Source organism: Peromyscus californicus, unplaced genomic scaffold, assembly GCF_007827085.1.
Source record: "Peromyscus californicus insignis strain IS unplaced genomic scaffold, ASM782708v3 Scaffold_11__1_contigs__length_118956290, whole genome shotgun sequence".
In the NCBI taxonomy this organism is placed as follows: Eukaryota; Metazoa; Chordata; class Mammalia; order Rodentia; family Cricetidae; genus Peromyscus; species Peromyscus californicus.
Window position 1 is genome coordinate 95,510,595 of NW_026294402.1, and position 26,645 is coordinate 95,537,239.

Consider the following 26,645-nt stretch of genomic DNA (forward strand, 5'->3'; position numbering starts at 1 on the left):
CGTGAGCGGGCTAATGTGTTTATCCGGTTTTCTGGGTGGGCGGTCAAAGCGCACGCGTAAGGGCGAAAGGCGGTAGGGTCGGGTGGGGGGTTGCGCATGCGCCCGGCGAGCCGGTAGCTCCGGGAGGGCGTGGAGGGGGCTTTTAGAGGAGAAGCAGGGGAAAAGGGAAGCGGAGGGAAAGGAAGGGCGGGAGGGGGGGGTGGTGAGAGCGCGCTGTGCGCATGCGTGCGAGGGCTAGCGACGACGGCGGCGGGGGAGTCTCGGGGATGACAGTGTCTTTGCCCGTTGGGGTAACGGTCGTCGTTAGCGGGCGGGCCTGAAGCGCCGCACCATCCACCACGGCCGGAGCGGCCCCGGTCCAACCGAGCTAGAGCGGCGCGTGAAGTCAGGGTGAGGGCGGCCAGGCGCGAGGGAGGGGCCTACAGCGGGCCTCGTCGTGCGCGCTGGGCGGCGGCGGCGGCGGCGGCCTGGCGGGGTGAGCTCGCCTAAAGCCGCGGCTCGGCAGGCGGCGGCGGCGGCGGCAGTCGCGCTTGGAGGAGTCGTCGGTGCCGTGCTGAAAAGATGGCCGGGCTGTGAGGGGGCGGCGCTTGCGCTGGTGACCCCGAGTGTGCGGCTGAGGAGCGAGGGGCGCCGCCGCCGCCGCCGCCTGCCGGGCCTGTTCCCCGCCCCCTCCTGCCGCCGGGCCCCGCGCGCACTTCCTCCCGGGCCTCCCTTTCGGGCGGGGGCCTCCCGCCCGCCGCGCCAGGCGCAGCGTGGGCCCCGCGTCCGGCATGGCGAGAACGGCAGCGGCGCGCGCCCGCCGCAGCACCAGCCGCAGCCGCAGCAGCAGCAGCAGCAGCAACCTCGGCCGCCGCGGCTGCTGGCACTAGACCCGGGAAGCCGACGCCTGCGCGGTAGTCTCCGTCGACCCGCTGCCTCCGCGCCGGCGCTGCGATGGAGTAAGGGCCCCGCGGCCGGAGAGAAGAGTGCCCCGCCTGGACCCCACCGGCCCCGTTCCCGTGCGCGCCAGCTCCATCCGGAGGTGCCTCAGCGGCTGGACATGCTGCTCGAACGCAGGCCGCCCACCGAGCCGCGGGGCTAGACCGAGCGCCGATCCCGGCCGGAGCACCCAAGCCGCAGCCGTCTTGGACGAACTCGAACGCTGGTTTCTCTCTTTCTCTCTCTCTCTCTTCGGTCTGCAAGTCTCAGGGACGGAGGAGGGGCGGCAAGGCCCCATGTGTGGGAGGATTGCTTCAGCTTCACAAACTTGCACGGATTTTGGTTGCTGCTCTGGCCAGTGGTTCTGCTCAGATTTCTTCCGAATTGTTATAAATTCGCCATTGTTCCCTGGCTGCTTACAAACTTGGATCCGGAATTTCTTTTCAACCGAGAGCCATTGGTGTCGAAGTGTCTGCAATGAACCCCGTGAATGCTACTGCTCTCTACATTTCCGCGAGCCGCCTAGTGCTCAACTACGACCCCGGAGACCCCAAGGCGTTTACAGAGATTAACAGGCTCTTGCCTTACTTCCGACAGTCCCTCTCTTGCTGTGTTTGCGGTGAGACGCTTCTTTATTGTTCCCCTTTCCCGGCTTGTTTTCTAAGGCTCTTTGGCTGTAGTAACGTGAACGGTCGGCCGACTCGGTAGTTCAATTTAAGCGGTGGCACTGTGCAGTAGTATACGGTCATTAGTTTTGAAACTCGCCCAGGGACTTTTGCCCGGCGTTTCAGAAAGGCGGAGAACCTTTTCCAGCCACTTGGTACGGCGGCTTTAACGTTCAAAACGGTTTAATTGACCCATCTCTCTGGTGGTGTTTTACTTTTTAAATATAGTTAAAAAAAATTCTTTGACAGCTTCACACATGTAGTGGTGATGTTTTAAATTGGATTCAGATACCAGCAGCATGCTGCCGTTTTCTTTTTTTAAGCCTTTCCTGCAGGAACTGATTAAATACCGCTGTGATTAAATGTGGTCAAACATTGTTAAGACATATACATGGGACATTTTTGCTCTCCTTAAATTGTCCTGCTGAGGGTGGATGGTATAATCTTAATGCACCTCCAGCCAGAGACCTCAGGCGCCCCCCCCCCCCCCTTCTACAACAAATGGCTTGAAGGTTAGTGACCTAATGAAGCTGGTGGTACTCTGGTTGGTTGGATTTTTGCAGGTTAGTTTTTTCTGTAGTTTTAACATAAGTGGGGTGACAGATTGGCCTTTTTTTTTTTTTTTTAATTGAAAGACGGGGGTCTCACTATGTAGTTTAGGCCGACTTCGAACTTGTGATTCTCGTGTCTCTGTCTTTTGAATGCTGGTATTTCAGGCATGCACAACCATACCTGGTTTCAGAGAATTATTTTTAGATTTTTTTTTTTGTTGTTGTTCAAAGGGTATTAACCCCTGTTGGTTACTTTAAGAGTTATTTCTAAGAGATGAGAGAAAACAATATTGTCTAATTGGAAAGTGTTTAAAGAGCCGATCATTTATGTTAACTGGGCATATATAATAACTAAGTAGTTGACACTTAAAAAACCAGAACGATTATCCTTGGTCTCTCTTGAGGTCGTATAAATCTTCCACCAATTAAAAAAAAAAAAAAAGCAGACACACACAGCAGGAAATGTTTAATACAAATAAAAGGGCAACAAGCAAGGTACTGAAAGGTACTGAGGATGCACTCCACTTAATGTACTTTCTGAGGTTTTGTTAATCCACTTGTTCAGAATTTAAGAATGGAGGCACTTTAAATGGGGAAGAGTAATTTTTCGATAGTAATGGCTGAAGCTTAGAACCGATATTAAAGATCATCCAACATTTTTTGTATAGCTCAGGGCAGGTCACTGAGGGGTACAGAAAGCGTGAAGATTTCATTTTCGCTGTCAGGTACTTAATCTCATAAACATTTAAGCAACCAAGTGGTTTAGCACTGCTATGAGGGGTGCAGACGGAATACTTTATTAGTCACTTAGGGCAGATCGCTTGACTGCTTTAGGCGGCAGTGTCTTGCTGGGTAAAATGAGGACTTAGGGCTAGATTCTCATTTGGCTTTCCGTTGAAATAGAACCAAGGAAAGTGTACAGAGAATTTGCTTGGTTTATCGGCACTCTCTTCTGCAGTCTCACTTTTAATTTTCGGTGGTGCTGACTCTCAAACTTGGGGCCTATGGAAGCACTCTCTGCCTCTGAGTTTACTTTATAGAGAGCTCTAAGATTGAGGGGCTGCACCGACCTAACTTCTCCACTGACACTCGTCCCCGTGTTGTTTTTGAGGAGAGTAGATAGATTTGTTGCAGCGGTAAAGTAGCGGAAAGAGGTCAGTAGGGTAGCTACATAGTCATACTATCCTGCAGAAACAGCTATACTGTGAAGCCATTATCAGCTAACACGTGAAAATATGGTAGCCCCCCCCCTCTTTACTAGATGGGTGGATCTTTTTTTTTTTTTTAAGAAGCATAAACTCGACTTTAAATTTTTTTAAAGATTTTATTTATTATGTATGTGGTGTTCTGTCTGCATGCGTGCCTGCACACCAGAAGAGGGCGCCGTATCTCATTACAGATGGTTGTGAGCCACCGTGTAGTTGCTGAGAATTGAACTCAGGACCTCAGAAAGAGCAGTCAGTGCTTTTAACTACTGAGTCATCTCCTAGATGGTGGATCTTAAATTCTGCTGGGAAGTGGTGATTTTTTGGATGGTGCTTAGGAGTCTGGAACTTCAGATTCTTATTTTTTGCATTTCAAAGTGTAGAACCCAGGGCTTTCAACATGCTAGATAAGCATTCTACTGATGAACTACATTAAAACTGGAGAACCTCCTGCCTCAGCCTTCTGAGAGCAAGGATTCCTGGTGTGTGCCACCAAGCCAGGTGGGCTTTTAAATTATTTAAAGTAGCTTCATGGTAGTGGTGGTCTAATTAACCATGGACTTAATAATTTAAACATAGACTTAAAAGACACATTAAATATAAAGCTACATTAAAAAGATTATTTTTATGTGTATGATGTTTTGTCTGTGTGTATGTATATGCACCACATGTGTGCTGTGCCTGAGGAGGCCAGAAGAGGGTGTCTGTCCTCTGGGAATGGGGTTACTGACAGTTGTGAGCTGCCATGTGGGTGCTGGGAGTCAGACCTGGAAGAGCAGTCAGTGCCCTTAACTGCTGAGCCATCTCTCCAGTCCCAAAGTTTCATCTAAGAAAAGCCTAAGTGTTAACTGTAGTCTTGCTTAATACTCAGTCTTGGTAGCACAATCGAGATTATGACTGGAACTTGGTGATTATTCTCTTTGGTTCATGCCGCCTTCCCTTTTCATCTTACGGAAAAGATTTGTGGGTTCTACTTATAATTGGGCTGCCTTTAATGACATTTCAGTAATAGGGACGCTAGGTTTTTTCCCAACTCCCACAAGCCCTTGATTATCTAGAGAAAGAGAAGATGATTTGACTTCAGCTCCAGCATTATTCATCTTTGTACCAGGTTACAATCCTGTACTTCTTTTTTCTTACCTCAAAAGCATAAACTCAATAATAGAATGCATGTGCAGTTTTATTTCATGAAAATAGTAAATATGTAAAAGTCGGGTTTAATTTTGTTTTGGTGCTGTTAATAGGATGTTTAATCTCAACAGGTCCTCTGATGTCTGACTATCCCTGTCTCTGTTTTGTGGTCAGGCTCTCCCCAACAGTTGTTCTATTCTGGCCAAATAGATGTTTTTACCTTCACAAACATGGTTTTTATATATATTTTCTCTTCTCTTCCATTTATTCCCCACTTTCTGGGGCTTGAACATAGGATGTGTTGTTGACTAGCTGGTCTTGAACTAGTGACTTTGCCTTCTCAGCCTTCTTAATACCTAGCACCACAGTTCTGCACCACTAGGGCCTGGCTTTCCTAAAGTTTCTTTTGCTTTAAGATAATGCTCATTTTCTGTAACGGTCCCAAAATTCATTCCCTTTCTTCGGTGAATTTTCCCTTGCTCAGGCCAGTGAAAAGTTCTCTTTGTCTTCTGAACCTCTGTAACCCTTTGTTCTAGTAGTTATGGTATTTTATCATTCCTTTCAATGCAGTTTTTATAATCATCCTAGTTTTCTGGTGTATATAAGAAAGTCCTTAGAGAAAATACTGTTTATTAGACATTTTTGTGCTTCTCCTTTCACTCTTTCCTGCCCAGTAATGTAGCATATTTGTGGGCTCCCCCCCCCCCCCCCCCCCCCCCCGCCCCCCTTTTCTCTGTGTAGCCCTGGCTGTCCTGGAACTTCCTCTGTAAACCAGGCTGGCCTTGAACTCAGAGATCTGCCTGCCTCTACCTGGGATTAGAGGCCTGCCTGGCTGAGTTTCTATTGCTGTGAAGAGACATCATGACTACAGCAACTCTTATAAAGGGAAACATTTAACTGGGACTGGCTTACAGGTTCAGAGGTTTAGTACGTTATTGTCATGATGGGAAGCATGGTGGTCTTGAAGACAGACATGGTGCTGGAGAAGTAACTGAGTGTTCTACATCTTGATTGGCAGGCAACAGAACACTGAGCCTGGCTTGAGCTTCTGAAACCTCAAAGCCCACCCCCAGTGGTACAATTTCTCCAACAAAGGCTACATATATGTCCTTATCCTTTCAAATAATGCCACTCCCTACAAACCTGTGGGGGCCCATTTTCATTCAAACCATTACACTACTGAACTGTGGTACACAAGTTGCTTTAAAATTTGCTTTAGTTTCCTTTATCTGTTTTTTTTTTTTCCCCTTAAATTTGAGTTATGTCCATGTGGGCTTATTTTTTTAAGACTTATTTTTTTATTTTGTCTGTATGTGCCTGAGTGTGTGTATGTTCCAGGGGTGTGCAGGTGCCCTAGGAGGTCAGAAGAGTGCATTGGATCCTATAGAACTGTAATAATAGTGTGTTCTGGGAACTGAACCCCAGTTTCTTCCACGATTAGCAGGTGTTTGTAACTGGAGAGCTATCTCTCCAACTCCTATGGTGGGTGTTTCTCTTACTTTCTTTTTTGAGAGAGGATCTCACTATGTAGCTCTAGCTAGCTGGTACTAGGATTAAAGGCATGTGTCACCCTGCTTAGCTGTAGTGGCTTTAAAAACTCAACATTAAAAAAAAAATTACTTTATGTGTGTTAGCATTTTGCCTGCATACATGTGTGTATACCTAATATGTGCCCTCGGAGCCCAGAATGTGTTGCTGGATCTCTTGCCACTGAAGTTGCAGATGGTTATGAGCTGCTATGTGAGTGTTGTCGTCTGTTTAGCTATCTCTTTAGCCCTGTCTTGAAAACCTTTTAAGAACAAGAACAAATCTACTGAAAGTCTTGGGCTGGTATATACTAGGTGCTTGATATCTCATTTATAATTTTTTTTTGAGATTTTATTTCTTTTTATATGTATGGGTCTTTTGCCAGCAGCATGTATATCTGTTCTGTGTGCATTCAGTGTCTGCTGAGGCACAGAGCAGCCATGGGGGTGCTAGGAGTTGAATCTGGTTCCTCTGCAAGAGAAGTCATTGCTCTTAACTGAGCCATCTCTCCAGCCCCAGGGTGTTTAATATCCCATGATGAAGGAAGAGCCTACACACACAGGTCAGTTATTAAGTGTGGAATATTCACTGGATTACATGGATTACAGATTTTATGATCATTTTTCTTTGAAGTGTTAGTTAGCGATGTCACCGTTTCTTTACCAGTTGCTTTGTATATTTAAAGAGAACTACTGTTCTTTCCAGATCACAGGAAGTGGCTAGGACAGTACTGAGTACTGTTTTTAAGTGGGTGTTCTAAGGTCTTATTTTAAAGGTTTGGTTGGCTGTACCAGCTAGTTGTGGTTCTTTTGTTCTGAGAATCGATCCAGTATGCTGTATGAATTTTAGGTTTTTGTAAAGTTTGATAAATGGTCAAATTAGTCAAATTATTGTGGGAGATATTTGTAACCCTATAAAATATTATGGTCAAATTTCTGCTCTGGCGCATAGAAACTGTTCTGGTATTTTTATGAGTCTAGAAACAGTGGTTTGGGCTTACCTTTTAGGTGTCAATTCTTATTAAACAGTAAGGGCCTAGAGTGGAGACTAATATTTTCCACTGACATGGTCTGACATAGTAACCAGTGGTTTTTGTTTTTGTGTTAAGGCCTTTAAAAAACTGTTTATTAGCCGGGCGGTGGTGGCTCACGCCTTTAATCCAGCACTCGGGAGGCAGAGGCAGGCGGATCTCTGTGAGTTCGAGGCCATCTTGGGCTACCAAGTGAGTTCCAGGAAAGGCACAAAGCTACACAGAGAAACCCTGTCTTGAAAAACCAAAAAAAACAACAACAACAAAAAAAAACCCTGTTTATTAGTGTGAGTGAGTCCATGATGCATATCCATGGGGTCGGAGGACAGCTTGGTGGAGTTGGTTCTCCATCTTGATGTGGGTCTGGAGGGTTGAATTGAAGTTGTCAAGCCCGGGTGCAGTTGTCAGTGCCTGTTGAGCCGGCTCACAGCCCTGAACACTTGCCAGCTTTTCCTAGCCTGCTATTAGAGTGTGCGATGGGTGGGTGGCTCCCTGATGGTGGGAGTCTTCCTTGATTTAGTCACCCTTGGTCCTCTGTATCTGACTACTATCAAAAGGTGTTTGTTGAATGAAGAGACCTTTCCAGCATCTTAACATAGGGAGGATGTGCTCTGAGAATGAATTAACACCTGTGAAAGTGAACAGGTTTAGCTTTATGAAGAATTAGTTTGATTTTGCTTCTTTTCCCATTGTTTGTAAAAAGCCATGGTGGACTCACATTGGATTTAGTAGAGGAATGGTGATGGTGATCTCTTCCAGGTCTAGAGTTTTCTTTGGGCAGAAATACTTTGCTTTGTGTCAGAGCAAACTAATTTATAAATATCAAGGGTCTCCTGATAGGTATTTTGAACATATAACCACGAGTGACTTATTTTATAATTTATTTCTTTTAGAAAGAAACTAAATTAAAGGTCATCTGAATAATTTAGTTGTAGTATATTAACGTTTTGTATTTATCCTTTTTCTTAAACATGAGTTCATTTGATAATTAGTGTGTTATTCTCATTGAGTCTGGTGGCACATGACTGTAATCCCAGTATTTGGGAAGTAGAAACAGGAGGATTCAGATTTGGAGAATAGCCTAGGCTACATAGACCTAACAAACAACAAAAAACCATGGACCTGGGATATTGCTCTGTGTTAGAATGCTTACTTAGCATGTGCAAATCCCTGGGTTTGATTCTTTAGCACCACAAAAAGGGAATAAATATCTCTCCCCCACCCCATCTCCCTCCCCCACTCCCCCTCAGCTAGGCTGTTTGGCTGGGCAGTAAGACCAAGGGACCTCTGTCTACCTCTCCAGCCCTGAGATGTAGGTGGGCCAGCTTTTTATGTGAGTTCTGGAGAATAAACTCAGCTCCTCATGTTTGCACAGCAGGCACTCCACTGAGTGATTCACCTCCCCAGTTCTTCTTTACTTTTATAAAATACAAAATTGAACACCTAGTTTGTATATGCATTTATGTGCATACACGTGTGCGAGAGTTGGTTCTCTCCTTCCACCATGTGGGGCCTAGGGATCAAACTCAGGTCCTCGGGCTTGGCAATAAGTGCCTTTACTTGCTCTCCAAGCCATCTTGCTAGCCCTGTGTGGGTGAATTTGACTATGCTACATATAAATGGATCATATTGTCTTTTTTTGACTTGGCATCACGTCCTTAGGTTCCTCTAAGTCATGTCACATGACATTTCCCTTTTAAGGCTGAGGAATAATTCTGTTGTATGTATGTGTTTGTTTATCCATTCTTCCATAGATGGGCATTGGGTTGCTTCTGCCTCTTGGCTATTTCAAACAGTGTTATTATGAACAAGGGTCTATAAATACCTCAAGTATTAGTTCTTCCCTATTTGTAGTTGTGCTTTCCACAATTTCAGTTACCTGTAGTCAACCACAGCCTAAAAATAGCAAATTTCTGAAAAAAAAAAAACCACCAAGCATTAAATTGGTCTTTGTGCTATCTCTTTTTGTTTGTTTGTTTGTTGAGACAGGGTTTCCCTGTGTATTCTGGCGGTCCTGTCCTGTAAACCAGGTTGGTCTTGAATTTACAGAGATCCGCTTGCCTCTGCCTTCCCAGTGCTGGGATTAAAGGTGTGCTCTGCCACAACCCGGCTGCTGTCCTACTCTTTTCCTACTCTGGATAGACCTTTTGTCCAGAGTATTCACTTTGCATAGCTACCAACCCTGTAGTACTTAATGGTCTTGATTATTAAACAAGTTGGGTTTTCCCAAGAAAAGCACTAGAAAGTATTTCCTTCAAGTGGAAAGGTGAAAGACTTCAACTTAGAGTGGAAAACAAGGTGGTTCTTTAGTGGTGTTTTTTTTTGAATCATTCATTCATTTACTTGTTTGTTTGTTTGTTTATTATGCAGTGTTCTGCCTGCACACCAGAAGAGGGCCCCAGATCTCATTACAGATGGTTGTGAGCCACCATGTGGTTGCTGGGAATTGAACTCAGGACCTCTGGAAGAACAGTCAGTGCTCTTAACCTCTGAGCCATCTCTTTAGCCCCTGTCTAGTATTTTAAAAGTTAGTCTATTACATTATTACATTATTATACTACTTGTGTATATTGTACAAGATGAAATTGCCTTTGGGAAAGGATTTCCTGAATGTATCGCCCTGTTACATAGGGACCTTTTGAGAAGCCTTGATGTTAGGTTGAGGAACCTGCATTGCTACTAGACCTACTCGCTTCCCCACTCACCGTGTGCTGTATAGACCATCTGAATCTCAGTCACCTACTAATTTGTTAAAATTCGGAGTCTGAATAAGCACATTAGATCTGTGGAATTGGAATAATGGGTTTGCGGGACCTTATTTTTCATCCATCTTGAAGGAGAGAAAGATTTTCAGGTCTTTTGCATTTGAGAAAAATATTTGGAACTAGTTACTGAAATTCTGTTTAGAAAAGGTTAATTTGGGCTTGGAGTTGTTTATGTTTAGGGAGAGATTCAGTCAGGAAAGGATGACAGATGTACCCATTTTAGAGCCCCACAGAGGGAATAGCAGAAGAAGGAAAAAAAAAGAACATCCAGTAATGTGAAGGAAATTATATTATATGCATAACATTTTAACTCTTCAGAATGAGCGATTACAATTTGGCTTGGTTGTGCTTATCCTGTGAGTGGGGTAAATGAGAAAAATATTATAAACGTCTATCATAGCACTTTGCTATAGCATTTACTTGATAAAAAAGTTGTACTGAGTTCTGTTGAAGAATTGACAAAGTCTGGTAGTTTAATATATATCATGGGAAAAATAGAAGAGGTCGAAGGTAATTCAGTTGGTATTGGAAATGAAGTAATGAAGGTCTTTGAATTTGGGAAAACATTAGGTAGACTAGGTTTTAAATCCGTGAGGACATCCCAACTAACAGTATTCCGAGATCCAGGTGCAGTTGTGCACACTTGTAGTCTCAGCTACTGGAGAGGCTGCAAGACAGGAGAGTCATCACTTGAGGCCAGGAGCTTGAGACCAGCCTAGGTCACATAGTGGACTATCTCATAAAACCAGTTACTGAGGTGGGGATATATGTAGCTCAGTTGGAGGGTGCTTGCTTAGCATGTGAGAAGACTTTGATTTGATCCCTGGTCCTCCATAAAATGGAGCACAGTTGTACGTGCCTGTAACTCCAGGACCCAGAGAAATCAGAAGGACATTCAAGGCCATCCTCAGCTAACTAAGGAGCTTGAAGCCAACCTGGGCTATGTGGAAGGAACTCTTGCCTTGAAGGACAAAAACAAGTTGTTTAGAGATTTGAGCAGTATGTTACTGAAGGCTGAGAGAGGTCTGATGGCTTGGGGGTGGCTGGAGCCAAGGTTAGGAATTAAGGCTGAAGTGTAAACCTTGCATGATGGCACACACCCTTAATCCCAGCACTCAGGAGGTCGAGGTAGCCAGGTCTGCATAGTGAGACCCTATCTCAGGAAAAAGAAAAGTTGGAGGTTCAGTGTATAGTCTAAAAAGGTGCTTTTTTTTCTTCCTCTATTTTCCCGAGACAAGGTTTCTCTGCAAAGCCCTGGCTGTCCTGGAACTCACTCAGTAGACCAGGCTAGCCTCAAACTCAAGAGATTCAACTGCCTCTGCCTCCTGAGTGCCTGCATCTAATTATTATTATTATTTTAAGATTTACTTTTATCCTCCCCCTCTCTGTGTATGTACATACATGTGCTGTCATCCATAGGTAGGTACCCGAGGAGGCCAGAAAAGGAAGTCAGATCCCTTGGAGGTGGTTGTGTGCCTCTTGAAGAGGGTGCTGGGAACAGAATGGTCATCTGCAAGAATAGCAAGCACTCTTAACTGCTAAGCCTTTTCTTTATCCTCCCCTGCCCCCCAAGAAAACTTGCTGAACACCACTTGAGATTCTGGCCATATATAATACAGAACTCTTAAGATTAGAAGAGACCAGATTGATGATTCCATCTAATGAATTTCTGAGTCTTCTTCACAGTTAATTGTTGGTGTGGACTGTCTCGGGGGTTATCTTCATGGCATCATTGAATTTCAATGCCTATATGGGTCTTTAGGGAAATATTATCAGATTTTCTTGGAGAGAAAGCCTTTGGTTAAGATTTGCCCTTTGACTATTGGCAGGCAGATTTTTGTTTTTTTTGAGACAGGAAGTATCTTTGAGTTACTACTGTAGCAGCTTTAAGTGAAGATTTTTGTGTTCAAGTATTGTCATGTATAACTGCATGAAATGATTTGCTCTAGTGGCCTGTAGAAAGCATTTAGTTTTCTGTTTTATTATAAAATGAAGTTTATTGGAACTGAAATTTGAAGCCTGTTTTAGGTTTGTATGTGCTTAATTAAAGCTCTACAGAGACTGAGGCAGGAGATTTCAAATTTGACTGTGTTGTGAGACACTATGAAAAAAGACAAACAAATCAGAAATCTGTTGAGGTGTGGTGATATGTGCTTTCAGACTCAATTGCTGCTTGGGAGGCTAAGACAGAAAGGTCATTTGAACATAAGCGTTCAGGACTAGCCTGGGCAACTAAGTGAGACAACAGAAATTTGGTTATGAATTTGGCATTCTTATTGGTCAAAAAAGTAATGTTTTGTTGGTCATTATTTCAAAATGTGTAGTTCTCATAAAAATCAGCATTGTAGGAGCTTTCTGGAAAGCTTTTAGACCCTGCAGCAGTAGCATTTTCTCATGTTAAAGCATCATTGGCTAAAGTCTAAAGGCCTTTCTCCTTGACGATAGGAGTATGTCCTCACTTGTTTGTCCTTAATCACACTCAGCTTTTGTCAGCACACCATACCTACACGCCCCCCCCTTACCTCACCCACTGACCTTGGAAGTAGTTGGGTTTGTAATCCAGAAGAATGAAGGATGTAGAAAAGCTCTTCTTGTGCTTTCCACACTAGATCATAACATTTCTAATGTTGGAACCGGAATAATTTTGTGAATCCTTGTTACTTGGATAAGAAAAACAATGGCTTGTTGATCTTATCTGTCAGCCAGAGAACACTGTATTTTTGTGGTCAGTTAAGACATCTTCCCAAAGGTGGTTAATAGTGTTCAGATCCTCTGTGCCTTTACTGATCACCCTTTGGTTTTGCCAGTTACCAAGTATGATATTGAAATCTGTTACTCTGGGTATCTGTTTCTCTTTGGAGTGAGTGTTAACTGTTTTTGCTTCAGGTCTTTCAGAACTCTATTATTAGGTATGTTAAGCATTTTTGAACATTGGAACAGTCTTTTTTTTCTCTAATGTTCTCATCTATTCTGTTGTCTTTCATTTCTGGATTTGTTGCTCTAGATTTTTTTGAGGGGGGGTGCTGGTGGTGGTGATTTTGAGACAGGGTTTCTCTGTGTGGCTTTGGTGCCTGTCCTGGATCTCGCTCTGTAGACCAGGCTGGCCTTGAACTCACAGAGATCCCCCTGCCTCTGCCTCCCGAGTGCTGGGATTAAAGGCGTGTGCCACTGCCGCCAGGCTTGTTCTAGATTGTTTTTTTTTTTCTACTTATTGTGGGCCATGTTTTTATGCTTCTGTATACCTGGTGAGTTTGATTACTATATTCTAGGTAGTTTGACCTTTTTAAAAATTTTTACTTTGTTATATTCTTAAACTTTTGTCAATTCCAACAATTTCTGATCTTTTAAAGACATTTTTTTTTCCCCAGGAGGTCTTGCTCATGCCTGTATCTTGAAGTTTACTCTCCCAGTGTGTAGTTCCTAGAACCATGAATGTTTCAGGTCTTACACTGAGATACTTGTCCATTTTGAACTGACTTTTGTGCAGATGGACTACAGCTCAGTTCCATATGGGGTTATGTAGTTTCCCTGGCCCTTCCTTTGTTGAAGGAGCTTTTTTCCTAGGGTACAATTTTGGCACTTTTGTAAAAAAAAAAAAAAAAAAAAAAAAAGAAAGAAACCAGGTGTCTAGCTGCATGAGTTTATTTCTAGTTTTCTGTTCTATTGCATTGGCTTGTGTATCTGTTGGGACAGTACTATGCTGTTTTGTTACTGTTGCTCTGTAGTATAATAATACTGGCACCCCCCCCAATGTTCCTCTGGCTAGTTGGGGTCTTTTTTTTTTTTTGGTTTTTTCGAGACAGGGTTTCTCTGTGTAGCTTTGTGCCTTTCCTGGAACTCACTTGGTAGCCCAGGCTGGCCTCGAACTCACAGAGACTTTTTTTTTTTTTTAATAGATTTATTTATTAATTATGTATACAATGTTCTGCCTGCGTGTACGCCTGCAGGCCAGAAGAGGGCACCAGATCTCATTATAGATGGTTGTGAGCCACCATGTGGTTGCTGGGAATTGAACTCAGGACCTCTGGAAGAACAGCCAGTGCTCTTAACCGCTGAGCCATCTCTCCGGCCCCTAGTTGGGGGTCTTTTAAAAATAGTTTTGTCTTGAAAACTCCCCAAAAAAAGTTTTGTGAAGAATGTCATTGGAATTTTGATAAGAATCATAATGAATTTCTAAAAGCTTTTTTTTAGAGGGCAAAAAGTGCTGCTTGGTATATATACTTTTAAAAGAATAAAGACTGAGATTGCAGTGTGATATTTGAAGTGTGTACAGTTCTGAAGCCTATAGCAATAAAACAAAATGGTAAATATTTTAGTATAAACAATTCCAAATATAAAATGGTTTTTTATATAATGTATTTTAGTCTGTTTATAAAAGAATTTATAAACAAGATTTGTCACTTGGCATTGGTGGCTCATGCCTTAAATCCTAGCACTTGGGAGGCAGAGGCAGGTGGATCTAAGCTCTTTGTGAGTTTGAGGCCAGCCTGGGCTATAGAGAGAGTTCTAGGACAACTAGGGCTACATAGAGAAACCCTGTCTTGAAGCATTTTCCCCCACTCCCATAAAAAAGTAGTTTCAAACTCATTTAACTGAAGCTGGCCCTAAATACCTGATCCCTCCTGTGTTATGGGATTGTAAGTGTGTGCAACTCTTCTTGGCTCTTATTTTTTGTCCTTTTTAAAAAACCTATAGAGATAGTATCATTCACTATGTAGCCCAAGTTGGAGGCCTTTGTATATTATTCTCTTTTATTGTCCTTAACCAAATCTCTTGAGACAGGTTTCTCTTTGGATCTGGGAGTTTGCTAACTTTTGGTTAGGCTAGCTGGCCATCTCCAATGATCCTTCTGTCCTTTAGTGATGGAGTTAGAGATTTATTGTGGCATACTTTTTTCCTTCCCATAAATTTTTTATTGATGTTTTGTGAATTTCACAACATGCACCCCAGTCCCACTCATTTCCTAGTCCTTCCATGTCCACCCTCTACCCTTGTAACCTCCCATTTTTATTTTTTTAAAATGTGTCTGCTGGGGATCTGAACTCAGATCTTTATGCTTGTGTGGCAAGCTCTCTTACTCACTGAGTCATCTCCCCAGTCTCAAATGTTAAAAAACAATGTGTATTTTAAAATTGTATATGAATTGAGGATACATATTTGCCTGCATGTATGTGTGTGCACTGCTTGTGTACCTGGTGCTTTAGACTGTTGTAAGCTGTTATTTTGAGTGCTGGGAACTAAATCCAGGTCCTCTGCAGGAACAAGTGCTTCCAAAATGTTGAATCTTCTCTGCCAGCCCCTTTACCACCATGTACTTTTATAAGCATAATTTAGGTAAAACGATATTCTTGTTAGAGGAAAGTCACAATTTGGATGTTTGGTCACTGAATTTTATATTCAGTCTTACATATACTGACTAGTTTTTTTTTTTTCCTTAAAAAGCATTTAATCTTACCATTTTCTATTTCTATGGTGACTTGATCAGAAAGATCTCCAAGAATTCTTGTTACTGTGAAAGATGGCTTCTATGTAAAGAACAAAAACAAAAGGTTATGCCATGAATGGTTTCTGAATTTGTTGCTTATTAGAGTTTGGGGGACCTTTTGTAAAAATGCACGTACTGGGGCCACATCCCTAGATCCTAAGTCAGATCTGGAGTATGGCAGATGCTTATATGATGGATGACAGCAGTGCTGTGTTGGAATACTGTTTGTGTGAGGTTAATAGTTGCACCTTAAAAATGGTATATGTACCAGTAAATTGAAGCAGTGCTGTGTTAGCCAAATTTCTCCACAAGTATAATGATTTTATTTTACAGATGCTATTGTATTTAAGGGAGGGCAGTAAGTTCAGGGTGTAACACATCTTTAATCTCAGAGTCCAGGCCAGCCATGGCTTCATAGTGAGACACGGTCTTAGACAAATGAGAGAGGGTAGTAAAGCAGACCTGGTTCAATGGAACAACAGCTTATGAAATATGGTTCTAAATTTAATAAGTGATTGTTCAGCTGTGGATCAGTTTAATTGTGCATAATGGACTAGTGTATATTGTCTTATTGTCAATAATTAAATGAACAAGGATCATTGCTTTGCTAAAATATGAAAATGATGAAATATTACAAAAGTGCTCTGTATCTACAAATACTATAGAAGTCCCATTTGTTATTAAGATAAATGATATCTGGCAGTCTCCTTTAATTTTTGCTAGAATGTGAAATGAAGCATGACCCATTGATGAATCTGAGGGCTTGTATAGTTATAAATCATCCACTTAATAATCTGTGGTGTTTTAAAAATATATACTATTAATTGCCTGTTGAGACTTACCTTATAAACTTGACTTACCACCTTGAATATCAGGAAGTATTTTGTCATAGTTTTAGTTAAACTTTGAGGTTTGACATTCAGATGTTCAATAAACAATTTGGCTTTAGTAGCAAGCAAAATTATAACGTTGAACTGTTCTTTTTCTTAGTCCATAACCCCTTGTCAAATTGGCATGTGTGTAGCTATCACTGGTCTCAATATAGTAGTACCCAGTTAAAATGATGATAGTGAACTTAAAAATAATAACTTGGAGCTGAATGTCGTTGTGTACAGGAGGCAGAAACATGGGTATAGTTTCAGATTGAAGATCAGCCAGACCCCTTCTCAAGAGAAAAAGCAAAACCAAAATAACAACATCAACAACAACAAAAAAACTAAGACAAGGGCTGGAGAGATGGCTCACTGGTTAAGAGCACCGACTGCTCTTCCAGAGGTCCTGAGTTCAATTCCCAGCACCCACGTGGTGGCTGACAACCATCTGTAATGAGATCTGGCGCCCTCTTCCATATACATAATAAATAAATCTTTAAAAAAAAAAACTAAAACAAGCAAAATGACTCTTGAGTCTGGTTTTGTAGAGCCCACCCATTGGAGGAGAATCACAGGTTCAACACTCCCCCCAACTTGGTCAGGTGATTAAAATACTCACCGATTTTAGTATCATCTTCTTTCCTTATTTTAAAACTCTGTTCTCTTAATATTATAATTGTGTTAGATGCTATAAAGAAAATAGGTTACAGGGTTGTGGTTAGGAATATCTAAAGGGGTTAATGCTATTCTGAGCATCGCTGCTTGATTATTTGATTTAGAGGTCTAATAATTTCTAAAAACCTTAGTTTTATTACTAGTTTTTATTTAGTGTTTTGAGGCATTTCTTTGCCTTGTGGTAAACCATTAAACTGGATGGGTATAAGTTTAACAGATTCCAAATGCTGCTTAATCAGAAATTTAAAAACAGACCTGGCCTTGGTAATGTCAAGAGTAAAATTTTATTTTAGGTGGATTCTCTGGCCTCATATTAATTTTTTTCTTAGCTGAGTTTATTTTTTGAGATAGGGTTTCTTTGTGTAGCCCTGTTGTTCTAGAACTCTCTGTAGACCAGGGTGGCTTCAACTCAGATGTGTCTGCTGCTGCCTCTGTAGTGCTGAGTTAAAGGTGTGTGCTAGCATACCTGGCTTTAGTTTTTTCTTTTAATTAATCAATCCATCAATTAATTAATTAATTAATTTTGGACAGGGTGTCTCTACATATTCCTGGCTGTCCTGGAACTCTTTATGTAGACCAGGCTGGCCCCAAACTTGCAGAGATCCATCCACCTGCCTCTGTCTCCCTAGTGCTGGGATCAAAGGTGGTGTACAGCATCATACCCAGCCTAATTATATCTTCATAATTTCAATTTTTATTGGCAACTGTGTGTGCAGTATGAATGCATGTGTGTATGTGAGTACATATATATGCAGATTTTGTGAAGGCCAGATGGCTCTTCACATTATTTACTGAGGGCAGGGTATTGCTGTATCCATAGTTTGCCAGTTCTGGTTAGTCTAGTTAGCCAGTATGCCATGGGTAGTCCCTTGTCTGCCTGTAATACAGGCCACCAGACTCACTTTGAGCTTCATGGGGCTAGAGTTTTTCCCAGAGTCATCTCCTTGATCTTTATTCTTGATACAGCTGCTCCACAGTCATATTTTATGACATTTTAAGAGGTTTAGAATTCAACATATGCCTGAAAAAAATCTGTATTAAGCACAGTTTTGTTAGAATGAAAATAAACTTGTAAAGATAACCATTTTAATTATTGAAGAACAGTTAATTTATTTGTTCTCATTTGCCATAATACACAGGATCTTTTTATTGTGTAGTCATTTTTTTCTTAGTACATATTTATTAAGATGATGTCCTGTGTTAGGGAGATGGCTTGGCAGTTAAGAGCAAATACTGCTCTTCCAGAGAACCTGAGTTTGGTTCTCAGCACCCACATTGGGCTTCTCATAACTGCCTGTAACTCCAGGTTCCAGAGATCCGATAACCCTCTTTCTGGCCTCTGTAGACGGATAGATGGACAGAGGGGCGGGCACGCATGCACGCACGCACGCACGCACACATCTCTCTCTCTCTCTCTCTCTCTCTCTCTCTCTCTCTCTCTCTCTCTCTCTTGCGCGCGTGCTCTCACACACACACAGACATAATTCATTTATTATCTATATTCATTCAATTATTTTGCTTAATTGGTTTTTCAAGACAAAGTTTCTCTGTGTAGACCTGACTGTCCTGGAACTTGTTCTATAGACCAATCTAGTTTGAACTCAGAGATCCACCTACCTCTGCCTTCCGAGTGCTGGGATTAAAGGTGTGCTGTAGCTATAATTTTTCTGGTCCTGTCTGGCCCACAGTCAGAACAAATCTCTCTCACCCGCCTGTCCTGTAGCCACTCAGACCCAACCAAGTAAACACACAGAGACTTACATTACTTACAAACTGTATGGCCGTGGCAGGCCTCTTCCTAACTGTTCTTATATCTTAAATTAACCCATATCTATTAGTCTATAAGTTGCAACGTCGCTCGTGGCTTACCAATACCTTACATCTCACTTGTCATGGCGGCTGCTGGCAGTGTCTCTCTGCCTCAGCCTTCCACCTCCCAGAATTCTTCTCTTCCTTGTCCCACCTACCCTATCCTTCCTGCTTGGCTACTGGCCAATCAGAGTTTTATTTATCAATCAGTCATCCACAGCACATGCCATACGTTATACACAAGCAGTTTCAGTAAAGGTTTCCGGTGTGGAGGTTGAGCTTTTCCTTGTTGGGCTCTTTTACAGAGAAAGTAACACTGCTTCCCAGCATTTGTGTTGTCTTAGTCACTGTTCTATACTGTGAAGAGACGTCATGACCACGGCAACTCTTGGAAAATGTTTAATTGGGGGCCTGCTTACAGTTCAGAGGTTTAGTTCATTATTGTCATGGTGGGTAGCAGTGGAGGCATACAGGCAGACATGGTGCTGGAAAAGGAGCTGAGAGTTCTACATCTCCTGATCTGTAGGCAGTAGAAGCAAATGTTTCATACTGAGAGAAGCTTGAGCAAAGGAGACCCCCACAGTGACACTTCCTCCAACAAGGCCATACCTACTCCAACAAAGACACACCTCCTAGTAGTGCCACTCCCTAGGGGGGCCGTTTTCTTTAATACCATCACAATGACTGAGGCAGCTTTTAAAGCAAGCATTTAATTGGGGGCTTGCTTACAGTTTCCAGGGGTTTAGTCTATTACCATCATGTCGGGGAGCATGGCAGCTGGTAAACATGGTGTTGGAGAAATAGCCAAGAGTTACATCCTGATCCATAGGCAAAGAGAGATTGACACTGAGCCTGGCTTGGGATTTTGAAACCTCAAAGCCCACCCCTGATGACAGATTTCCTCCAACAAGGCCACACCTTCCCATCCTTCTCAAGTTGTGCTATAGCTGGTAAACATGGTGTTGGAGAAATAGCCAAGAGTTACATCCTGATCCATAGGCAAAGAGAGACTGACACTGAGCTGGCTTGGGATTTTGAAACCTCAAAGCCCATCCCTGATGACAGATTTCCTCTAATAAGGCCACACCTTCCCATCCTTCTCAAGTTGTGCTACTGCCTGATGGCTAAGCATTCAAATATATGGGAGTTATTATTCTTATTCACACCACCACATATGCTTACATAAAACATTTCAGATTAGTTTCAGAAATTGGGATCATAGAGAGTCCAAGCAGGACTATGCAGCCCCAGTTTGTGTGACCTGAGGCCAAACTGCCTCTCATATACCTGTTGTTGAGACTCCGTCGTCGTCTTCCATTCTTCTACAGTCACTATCCAGTTAGGGCTGATACTCTGGTTCTCTCCCCCGGTAAAGGCCTTACATCTAGTAGTTGATTATTCATTCTCTCTGTGTTTTACTTTTAGTAATCACATCATTCTTGATGATAAATGTGGAAATAAGCTAAGATTGTCTCAATGAATGCCACAGACAGTGGTAGAAGTAGAGATGGGTTTGAATAAGCAGAAGTAACACTAGGTTAAGGACTGGGGGTGCAGCTTAGCTGGTAAAAATGCTTTCTTAGCATACATGAAGTAGCTTTGGGGGTGACTCCCCAGCACTTTTTAAACCAGGCATAGTGGCAATTTCTGCAGTCCCAGTGCTTGAGAGGTGGGCACAAGAATATCAGAGACTTGAGCCAGACGGTGGTGGCGCACGCCTTTAATCCCAGCACTTGGGAGGCAGAGGTAGGCAGATCTCTGTGAGTTCGAGGCCAGCCTGGGCTACAGAGTGAGTTCCAGGAAAGGCGCAAAGCTACACAGAGAAGCCCTGTCTCGAAAAACCAAAAAAAAAAAAAAAAAAAAAAAAAGAAAAAGAAAATCAGAGATTTGAAGTTTCATGCTTAGTTACCTTGTGAGTTTGAGAACAGCCTGTTGGAAAATAGAGGGGAGGACATAGATGAACATTCACACACATGCCCTTCCATGTCTGCCTTAGAGTACTTGTTCTAAAAAAAAAGTTTGCTGTAATACAGTGTAGTGTGTTGACACTAGCAGCAATGTTTTATATATATTGTGTTTTTTACCATGTTTTGAATTGTGTCAAGAGGACATATTGAGAGATTGGCTTATTTATTACTGTAGTTTACATTGTGTTTATGTAATGATAGAGTCTATTGATAAATTTCTCAGAATGTGTCCCTGTTGCTCAGGGTTGTATATGCACTTAAGAGAAAAAAAAAAAAAAGGATTTATGTGTGTGTGTTTAGATTGAGCCAGACCCTTTTCTGGCCTTCATTTGTTTGGTCCTGCTTGAACTTGTGTTTTCCTAGTACAGTGAAAGGAGAGAGGGCTCAAGGCTGACTCCGTTTTCTGATGCAGACAGATTGAGAGACGCTTGCCCAGACTGTTTTTCAACTCCCAGGCCTAATTCATCCTTCTGCTTCAGCTTCCTAAGTAGCTAAGACTTCAAGTGTGTGTCATCATTCCTGGCTCAGGCTAGACCCTTTAAAGTTAACAGCTTTCCTCTAATCAGTTTGGACTACTGTCTCTCCTAAATGTTGATATGTTTCTATTTTTGCTAAGTAAGTGCTTTTTAGTTTTGTTTATGATGTTTTTGACTTACAGATTGCTTTAAGTATATGTTTAATTTAAAAATATTTGTCTTGAAAAAGCCAAAACTATTTGGACATTTTCTTCTCTTGATTTTTAATTTTGATGGCAGATAACATTTTTTTTTTTTTTTTTTTTGTATGATTTAGAAGATGAGAAGACTGCTTTGGGTCAACTATGAACCATTTGAATTGGGAGCTAAGAAACAATTGCTTCTGTGGGGGTGTGAGGAATGGCAAGAGGACTGAATCTACCGTTGTTTCCTTGTTTTAGTTCTAGGTCATTTGTAATTGGATAGCAGTCTCAGGTTGGGAGACTACTTTCACTATGTGTGTGCGTGTGTGTGTGTGTGTGTGTGCGCACGAGGTGTATGCACACATGTGCGGGTCGTGTGTAGGCAGAGGCTAGATGAGAGGACATCAGATGTCCTGCTCTATTACCGTGCCTTAGAGCATTGAAATGAGGTTTCATTGAACCTGGAGCTGGGGGCCGGTGAGTTCCAACAACCCTCCCACTATCCTACCCTCCTACCCTTGCTTATTAGGTTGACTGGCATGTGCCACTACAACCAGTGTGTGTGTGTGGTTTCTGGTGATTTGAGTGCAGCTCCACATGCTTGCATCACACATGTCGTTAGCCAGTGTCCTTACCAGCTGAGCCAACTACCCAGCCCCACTTTCACTTTCATAATATGTTGCTGTACTTAGGATGCCTGTGGCTTACTATATTCAGTTATTTTGAATTCTGTCATTAGAGTTAGAGTCCAGTATTACTTCCGGGTTTATTTATTGTAATCAGTTCAAATATAACAGCCCACAACAGTGTGTAGAGGTAAGTTTTTAACTTGGAAAAGAGTTTGTATTGAGCCAGGCATGGTGGCACACAAGTGCCCCCACCCCCACCCCCACCCCCTGTTCTTTTGAGCCAGAGGCTATCTAAGTAGTCCTAGCTGTTCTGGAACTCACTGTGTAGAGCAGGCTGGTTTAGGACTCACAGAGATCCACCTGCCTCTGTCTCCTGAGTGCTGGGATTTAAGGTGTACACCATTGTGTCTGGCTTACATTTTCCCTCATTTTGTTGACTTGTGAAAGATTTTGAGTTGAACAAAACTCCCTTTTTCTTTCAACAAATGAGATTCTTGCCCATTGTAGTTACGTTTTGATCTTCTTAAAAGTTTATGGTTCATATATATAATAACTGGTTGAAATTACATTTGTACTGATTGTTCAATAAGTTGTCTATTATGTTGTGTTAGTTGGAGGCCTTAAGGGTTTTGGCCACTGAGCTTTACCTCTTGATAGCCTTTGGAGAAAAGACCGTAAGAAGGTTGGTGATAACATTTTGTGGACACGACCAGAATCAAGGAAGACTGGTTTGAGATAACAGAATGGAGAACTACAGAAATGAAGAGAGCTGTTGGGTATTTCTCCAGTTATCTCTGTGTATAACCCCCCACCCCCCAGTCTAGTGAGTTTAACCAATTTCAGTTTTAAGAGGATAATAGCTGAACTCTATTACCTGAAACTAAATGAGTTTTACTAAAATCTGTGTTTTCCTCCTCCTCCTCCTTAGGACATTTGCTACAAGATCCTATTGCACCCACCAACTCCACCTGCCAACACTATGTCTGCAAGACTTGTAAAGGCAAGAAAATGATGATGAAACCTTCATGTAGCTGGTGCAAAGACTATGAGCAGTTTGAGGAAAACAAGCAGTTAAGCATCCTAGTGAACTGCTACAAGAAACTATGTGAATATATAACCCAGACAACATTGGCACGGGATATAATAGAAGCAGTTGACTGTTCTTCTGATATTTTAGCTTTGCTTAATGACGGATCATTGTTTTGTGAGGAGACAGAGAAACCTTCAGATTCATCCTTCACTCTGTGTTTGACACATTCCCCTTTACCTTCAACCTCAGAACCCACAGCTGATCCTCAAGCTAGTTTATCTCCAATGTCTGAAAGCACCCTCAGCATTGCTATTGGCAGTTCTGTTATCAATGGTTTGCCTACTTACAATGGGCTTTCAATAGACAGATTTGGTATAAACATCCCTTCACCTGAACATCCAAATACGATTGATGTGTGTAATACTGTTGATATAAAAACTGAGGATCTGTCTGACAGCCTGCCACCTGTCTGTGACACGGTAGCCACTGACTTATGCTCCACAGGTATTGATATCTGTAGTTTCAGTGAAGATATAAAACCTGGTGACTCTCTCTTGCTGAGTGTTGAGGAAGTACTCCGAAGTTTAGAAACTGTTTCAAATACAGAGGTTTGCTGTCCTAATTTGCAGCCAAACTTGGAAGCCACTGTATCCAATGGACCTTTTTTGCAGCTTTCTTCCCAGTCTCTTAGCCATAATGTTTTTATGTCTACCAGCCCTGCACTTCATGGGTTATCATGTACAGCAGCAACTCCGAAGGTAGCAAAGTTGAATCGAAAAAGATCCAGATCTGAAAGCGACAGTGAGAAAGTTCAGCCACTTCCAATTTCTACCATTATCCGAGGCCCAACCCTGGGGGCATCTGCTCCTGTGACAGTGAAGCGGGAAAGCAAAATCTCTCTTCAACCTATAGCAACTGTTCCCAATGGAGGCACAACACCCAAGATCAGCAAATCTGTACTTTTATCTACTAAAAGCATGAAAAAGAGTCATGAACACGGATCCAAGAAATCCCACTCTAAATCCAAGCCAGGTATTCTTAAAAAAGACAAAGCAGTAAAGGAAAAGATTCCTAGTCATCATTTTATGCCAGGAAGTCCTACCAAGACTGTGTACAAAAAGCCCCAGGAAAAGAAAGGATGTAAATGTGGGCGTGCTACTCAAAATCCAAGTGTTCTTACATGCCGCGGCCAACGCTGCCCTTGCTACTCTAACCGGAAAGCCTGCTTAGATTGTATATGTCGTGGCTGCCAAAACTCCTATATGGCCAATGGGGAGAAGAAGCTGGAGGCATTTGCGGTGCCAGAAAAGGCCTTGGAGCAGACCAGGCTCACTTTGGGCATTAATGTGACTAGCATTGCTGTGCGTAATGCAAGTACCAGCACCAGTGTAATTAATGTCACAGGGTCCCCAGTAACGACATTTTTAGCTGCCAGTACACATGATGATAAAAGTTTGGATGAAGCTATAGATATGAGATTCGACTGTTAAATCAGTGGGTCTTGAAACCTACCTACCCCTGGTAGGAAATAGCTACAGTTCTACGGCAGCTATGGTTCTGTTGGTTTAACTTGCCGGAGCTCCTGCATATAGATCACTTGTATCAAGTGTTTCATTGCTAAGTTATATGTGTTAGTGTCGGGGAAATAGTTTGCAGATAATGGAGGAGTAACCCTACAACTATATGTTCTTAGTTCTTACAGAACCTCATAGTTTGAGAACAAATGCTGATGCAACTGATTTATACAAAATGAACTTTGGCAAGGAAAATAACAATAACCTCATTGTTTATGGTCATGCTTTGTGCATAATCAAAGTTGATGATTAAATGTAAGGAAGTGGTATCTAGTCAGTCCATAAAGATTGTGCTAATTTTTTTTTTTTTTTTTTTTTTTTTTTTTTTTTTGTGGAAAAGTAGCCATTAGTTTATCAGGAGCCTTTGCTGCCTTCAGATGCCGCAGTGATATTTCTCCTGTTGAAAAGCTGATGTGTCCAGCTCAACCTTTGTGCTGACATAATACCATTTCTGATCATGAAAATTGGCTACTGGTGTGTATGTAGCAGTTTTTAAATCAGCAGTATTATGAAAGAAAATTCCCCCCTCATTAGAATGTTTTAAGAAATCTGTCTTTTAAAAAGTGAACAAATAAATTCTGTCAGACCACAAATGTTAAGCTGTTTATGCTTTAAATATTTATGAGTTCAGCCCCCTTTCTAGTTATCTGACTCACTTCTATGAGAAAATCCTAAGTCCTTTCACTTTGAGCAATGTTCTAGTTGGTAAATAAAGTGAAGAGCTGTTTTATTCTGAACATAATTGAGTTTATTTAGTTCATAATTTTTAAAAATATAAAAAGAATTTAAAAATTGGGTTTTATTTAATTTTGAAATAATGCCCCAAATGTGCCCAGATTTATGCATTATACTTATTGCCATTGACGACTTCTTTGATTTTTATTTCCTGTTTATTTGCCACAGGCTTTACCTTGAATATGCTCCTTTTTTCTTTTTTTTAAAGGGTGCTGTTCATAATGAAGGCTTCTTTATCAAGGCCTTAAAACATGGCTTTGATGAAGCCTGTGCATTTAGGTAGGTGTAAAGCTCGGAGGATTTTCTTTAGAATGCTCTTTTGCATGTAAAGCACAAACTGTGTTTGAGTTTTAATGTACTTCTTCCTATTAACTTTATTGGGAAGACAAACATTCTGTTGACGGGAAGTCTATAGTCAGTTGCTTGAAAGAGCACAGCCCAGGTAAACAAGGACTGACTAGGTTTAGAGATAACCTTGTGATTCAAAGAGTTGCTGCTTTGGCAGTGCTTATTTTAAGAAAAATACTGCTAGGGAAGTTCCAGTTTCTACTGCATTCACCATCTCGTGAGATCTGGTGTGTTGAAGTTGTTTTGATTTGGCACACAGCATGTTCAATGATGGTTACTCGCCTCATAAAGACATGGAGAAGCATCCTTTGGACACAGAGCAGATGACACCTCCTGTTTTGTAGTGTTCCTGGTGTCATTTTCTGTGAATGTGGTCAGGTAGTTGTTTGTTGTTGTCATTGGGCTTTTTAAAAAAAACAAACAAAAAAAACAAAAAAAATTTTTGATCTCTTTTGGTGGGGCGGGGGTGGGCTAAAGCCATAGGAAGAAAAATGTGATGTATGTGTCCAGTATGTACGATTTTGTTTTTGTTTTGCAAGAAGAGTTGAACTATTTTTGATAACAAGAGTAAATGGTGGAAAATGCTTCTTAGTTGTCTTGTCTTTATTTGCTTACCAAATTTTGGAATTTTATTTAAATTCTTTAAGTGGTAGCAGTGTCCTATGAAACATGTATTTACCTAAAGTTTGTAACAGTATGTGTTGGACCAGATGATGCCCTGCTATATAATCATGTAAATCTGTTTTTTATTCACTAATGATCGCTGCAAAAATGACTAGAAATGAGATTGTACACATGGATAATTAGGCTATATTTTGCAGATTTCCCACACTTTCCTAATATCTTAAAATTCATGGAGTACCTCATTGCTTCCCAAATTTGATAATCTTAGCTTTGTTTTTGATGCATGGGAGGTTGGCAATAGAGATAAAGTGGAAATCAGTATGTGAGGACCTTGATTGTTATATAATATTGCCAATGATGAATTCAGGTTGTTTTTAGCACAAGTTTCTCTTTTTTATGCTGGTATTCTCACTGCCACATTTTTGAAAACTTGTATCACACCTTAAG

The 26,645-nt window shown here is 41.7% G+C and overlaps 1 protein-coding gene across 1 annotated transcript; it reads left to right on the forward strand.

Annotated features, from left to right (window-relative positions):
- Window positions 1–1,086: 1,086 nt before the first annotated feature.
- Window positions 1,087–26,158, forward strand: Msl2 (MSL complex subunit 2). Its single transcript, XM_052718308.1, has 2 exons — window positions 1,087–1,537; window positions 22,816–26,158. The coding sequence occupies exons 1-2, from the start codon at window positions 1,396–1,398 to the stop codon at window positions 24,405–24,407; spliced, it is 1,734 nt and encodes a 577-aa protein (XP_052574268.1). The 5' UTR covers window positions 1,087–1,395; the 3' UTR covers window positions 24,408–26,158.
- Window positions 26,159–26,645: the final 487 nt, after the last annotated feature.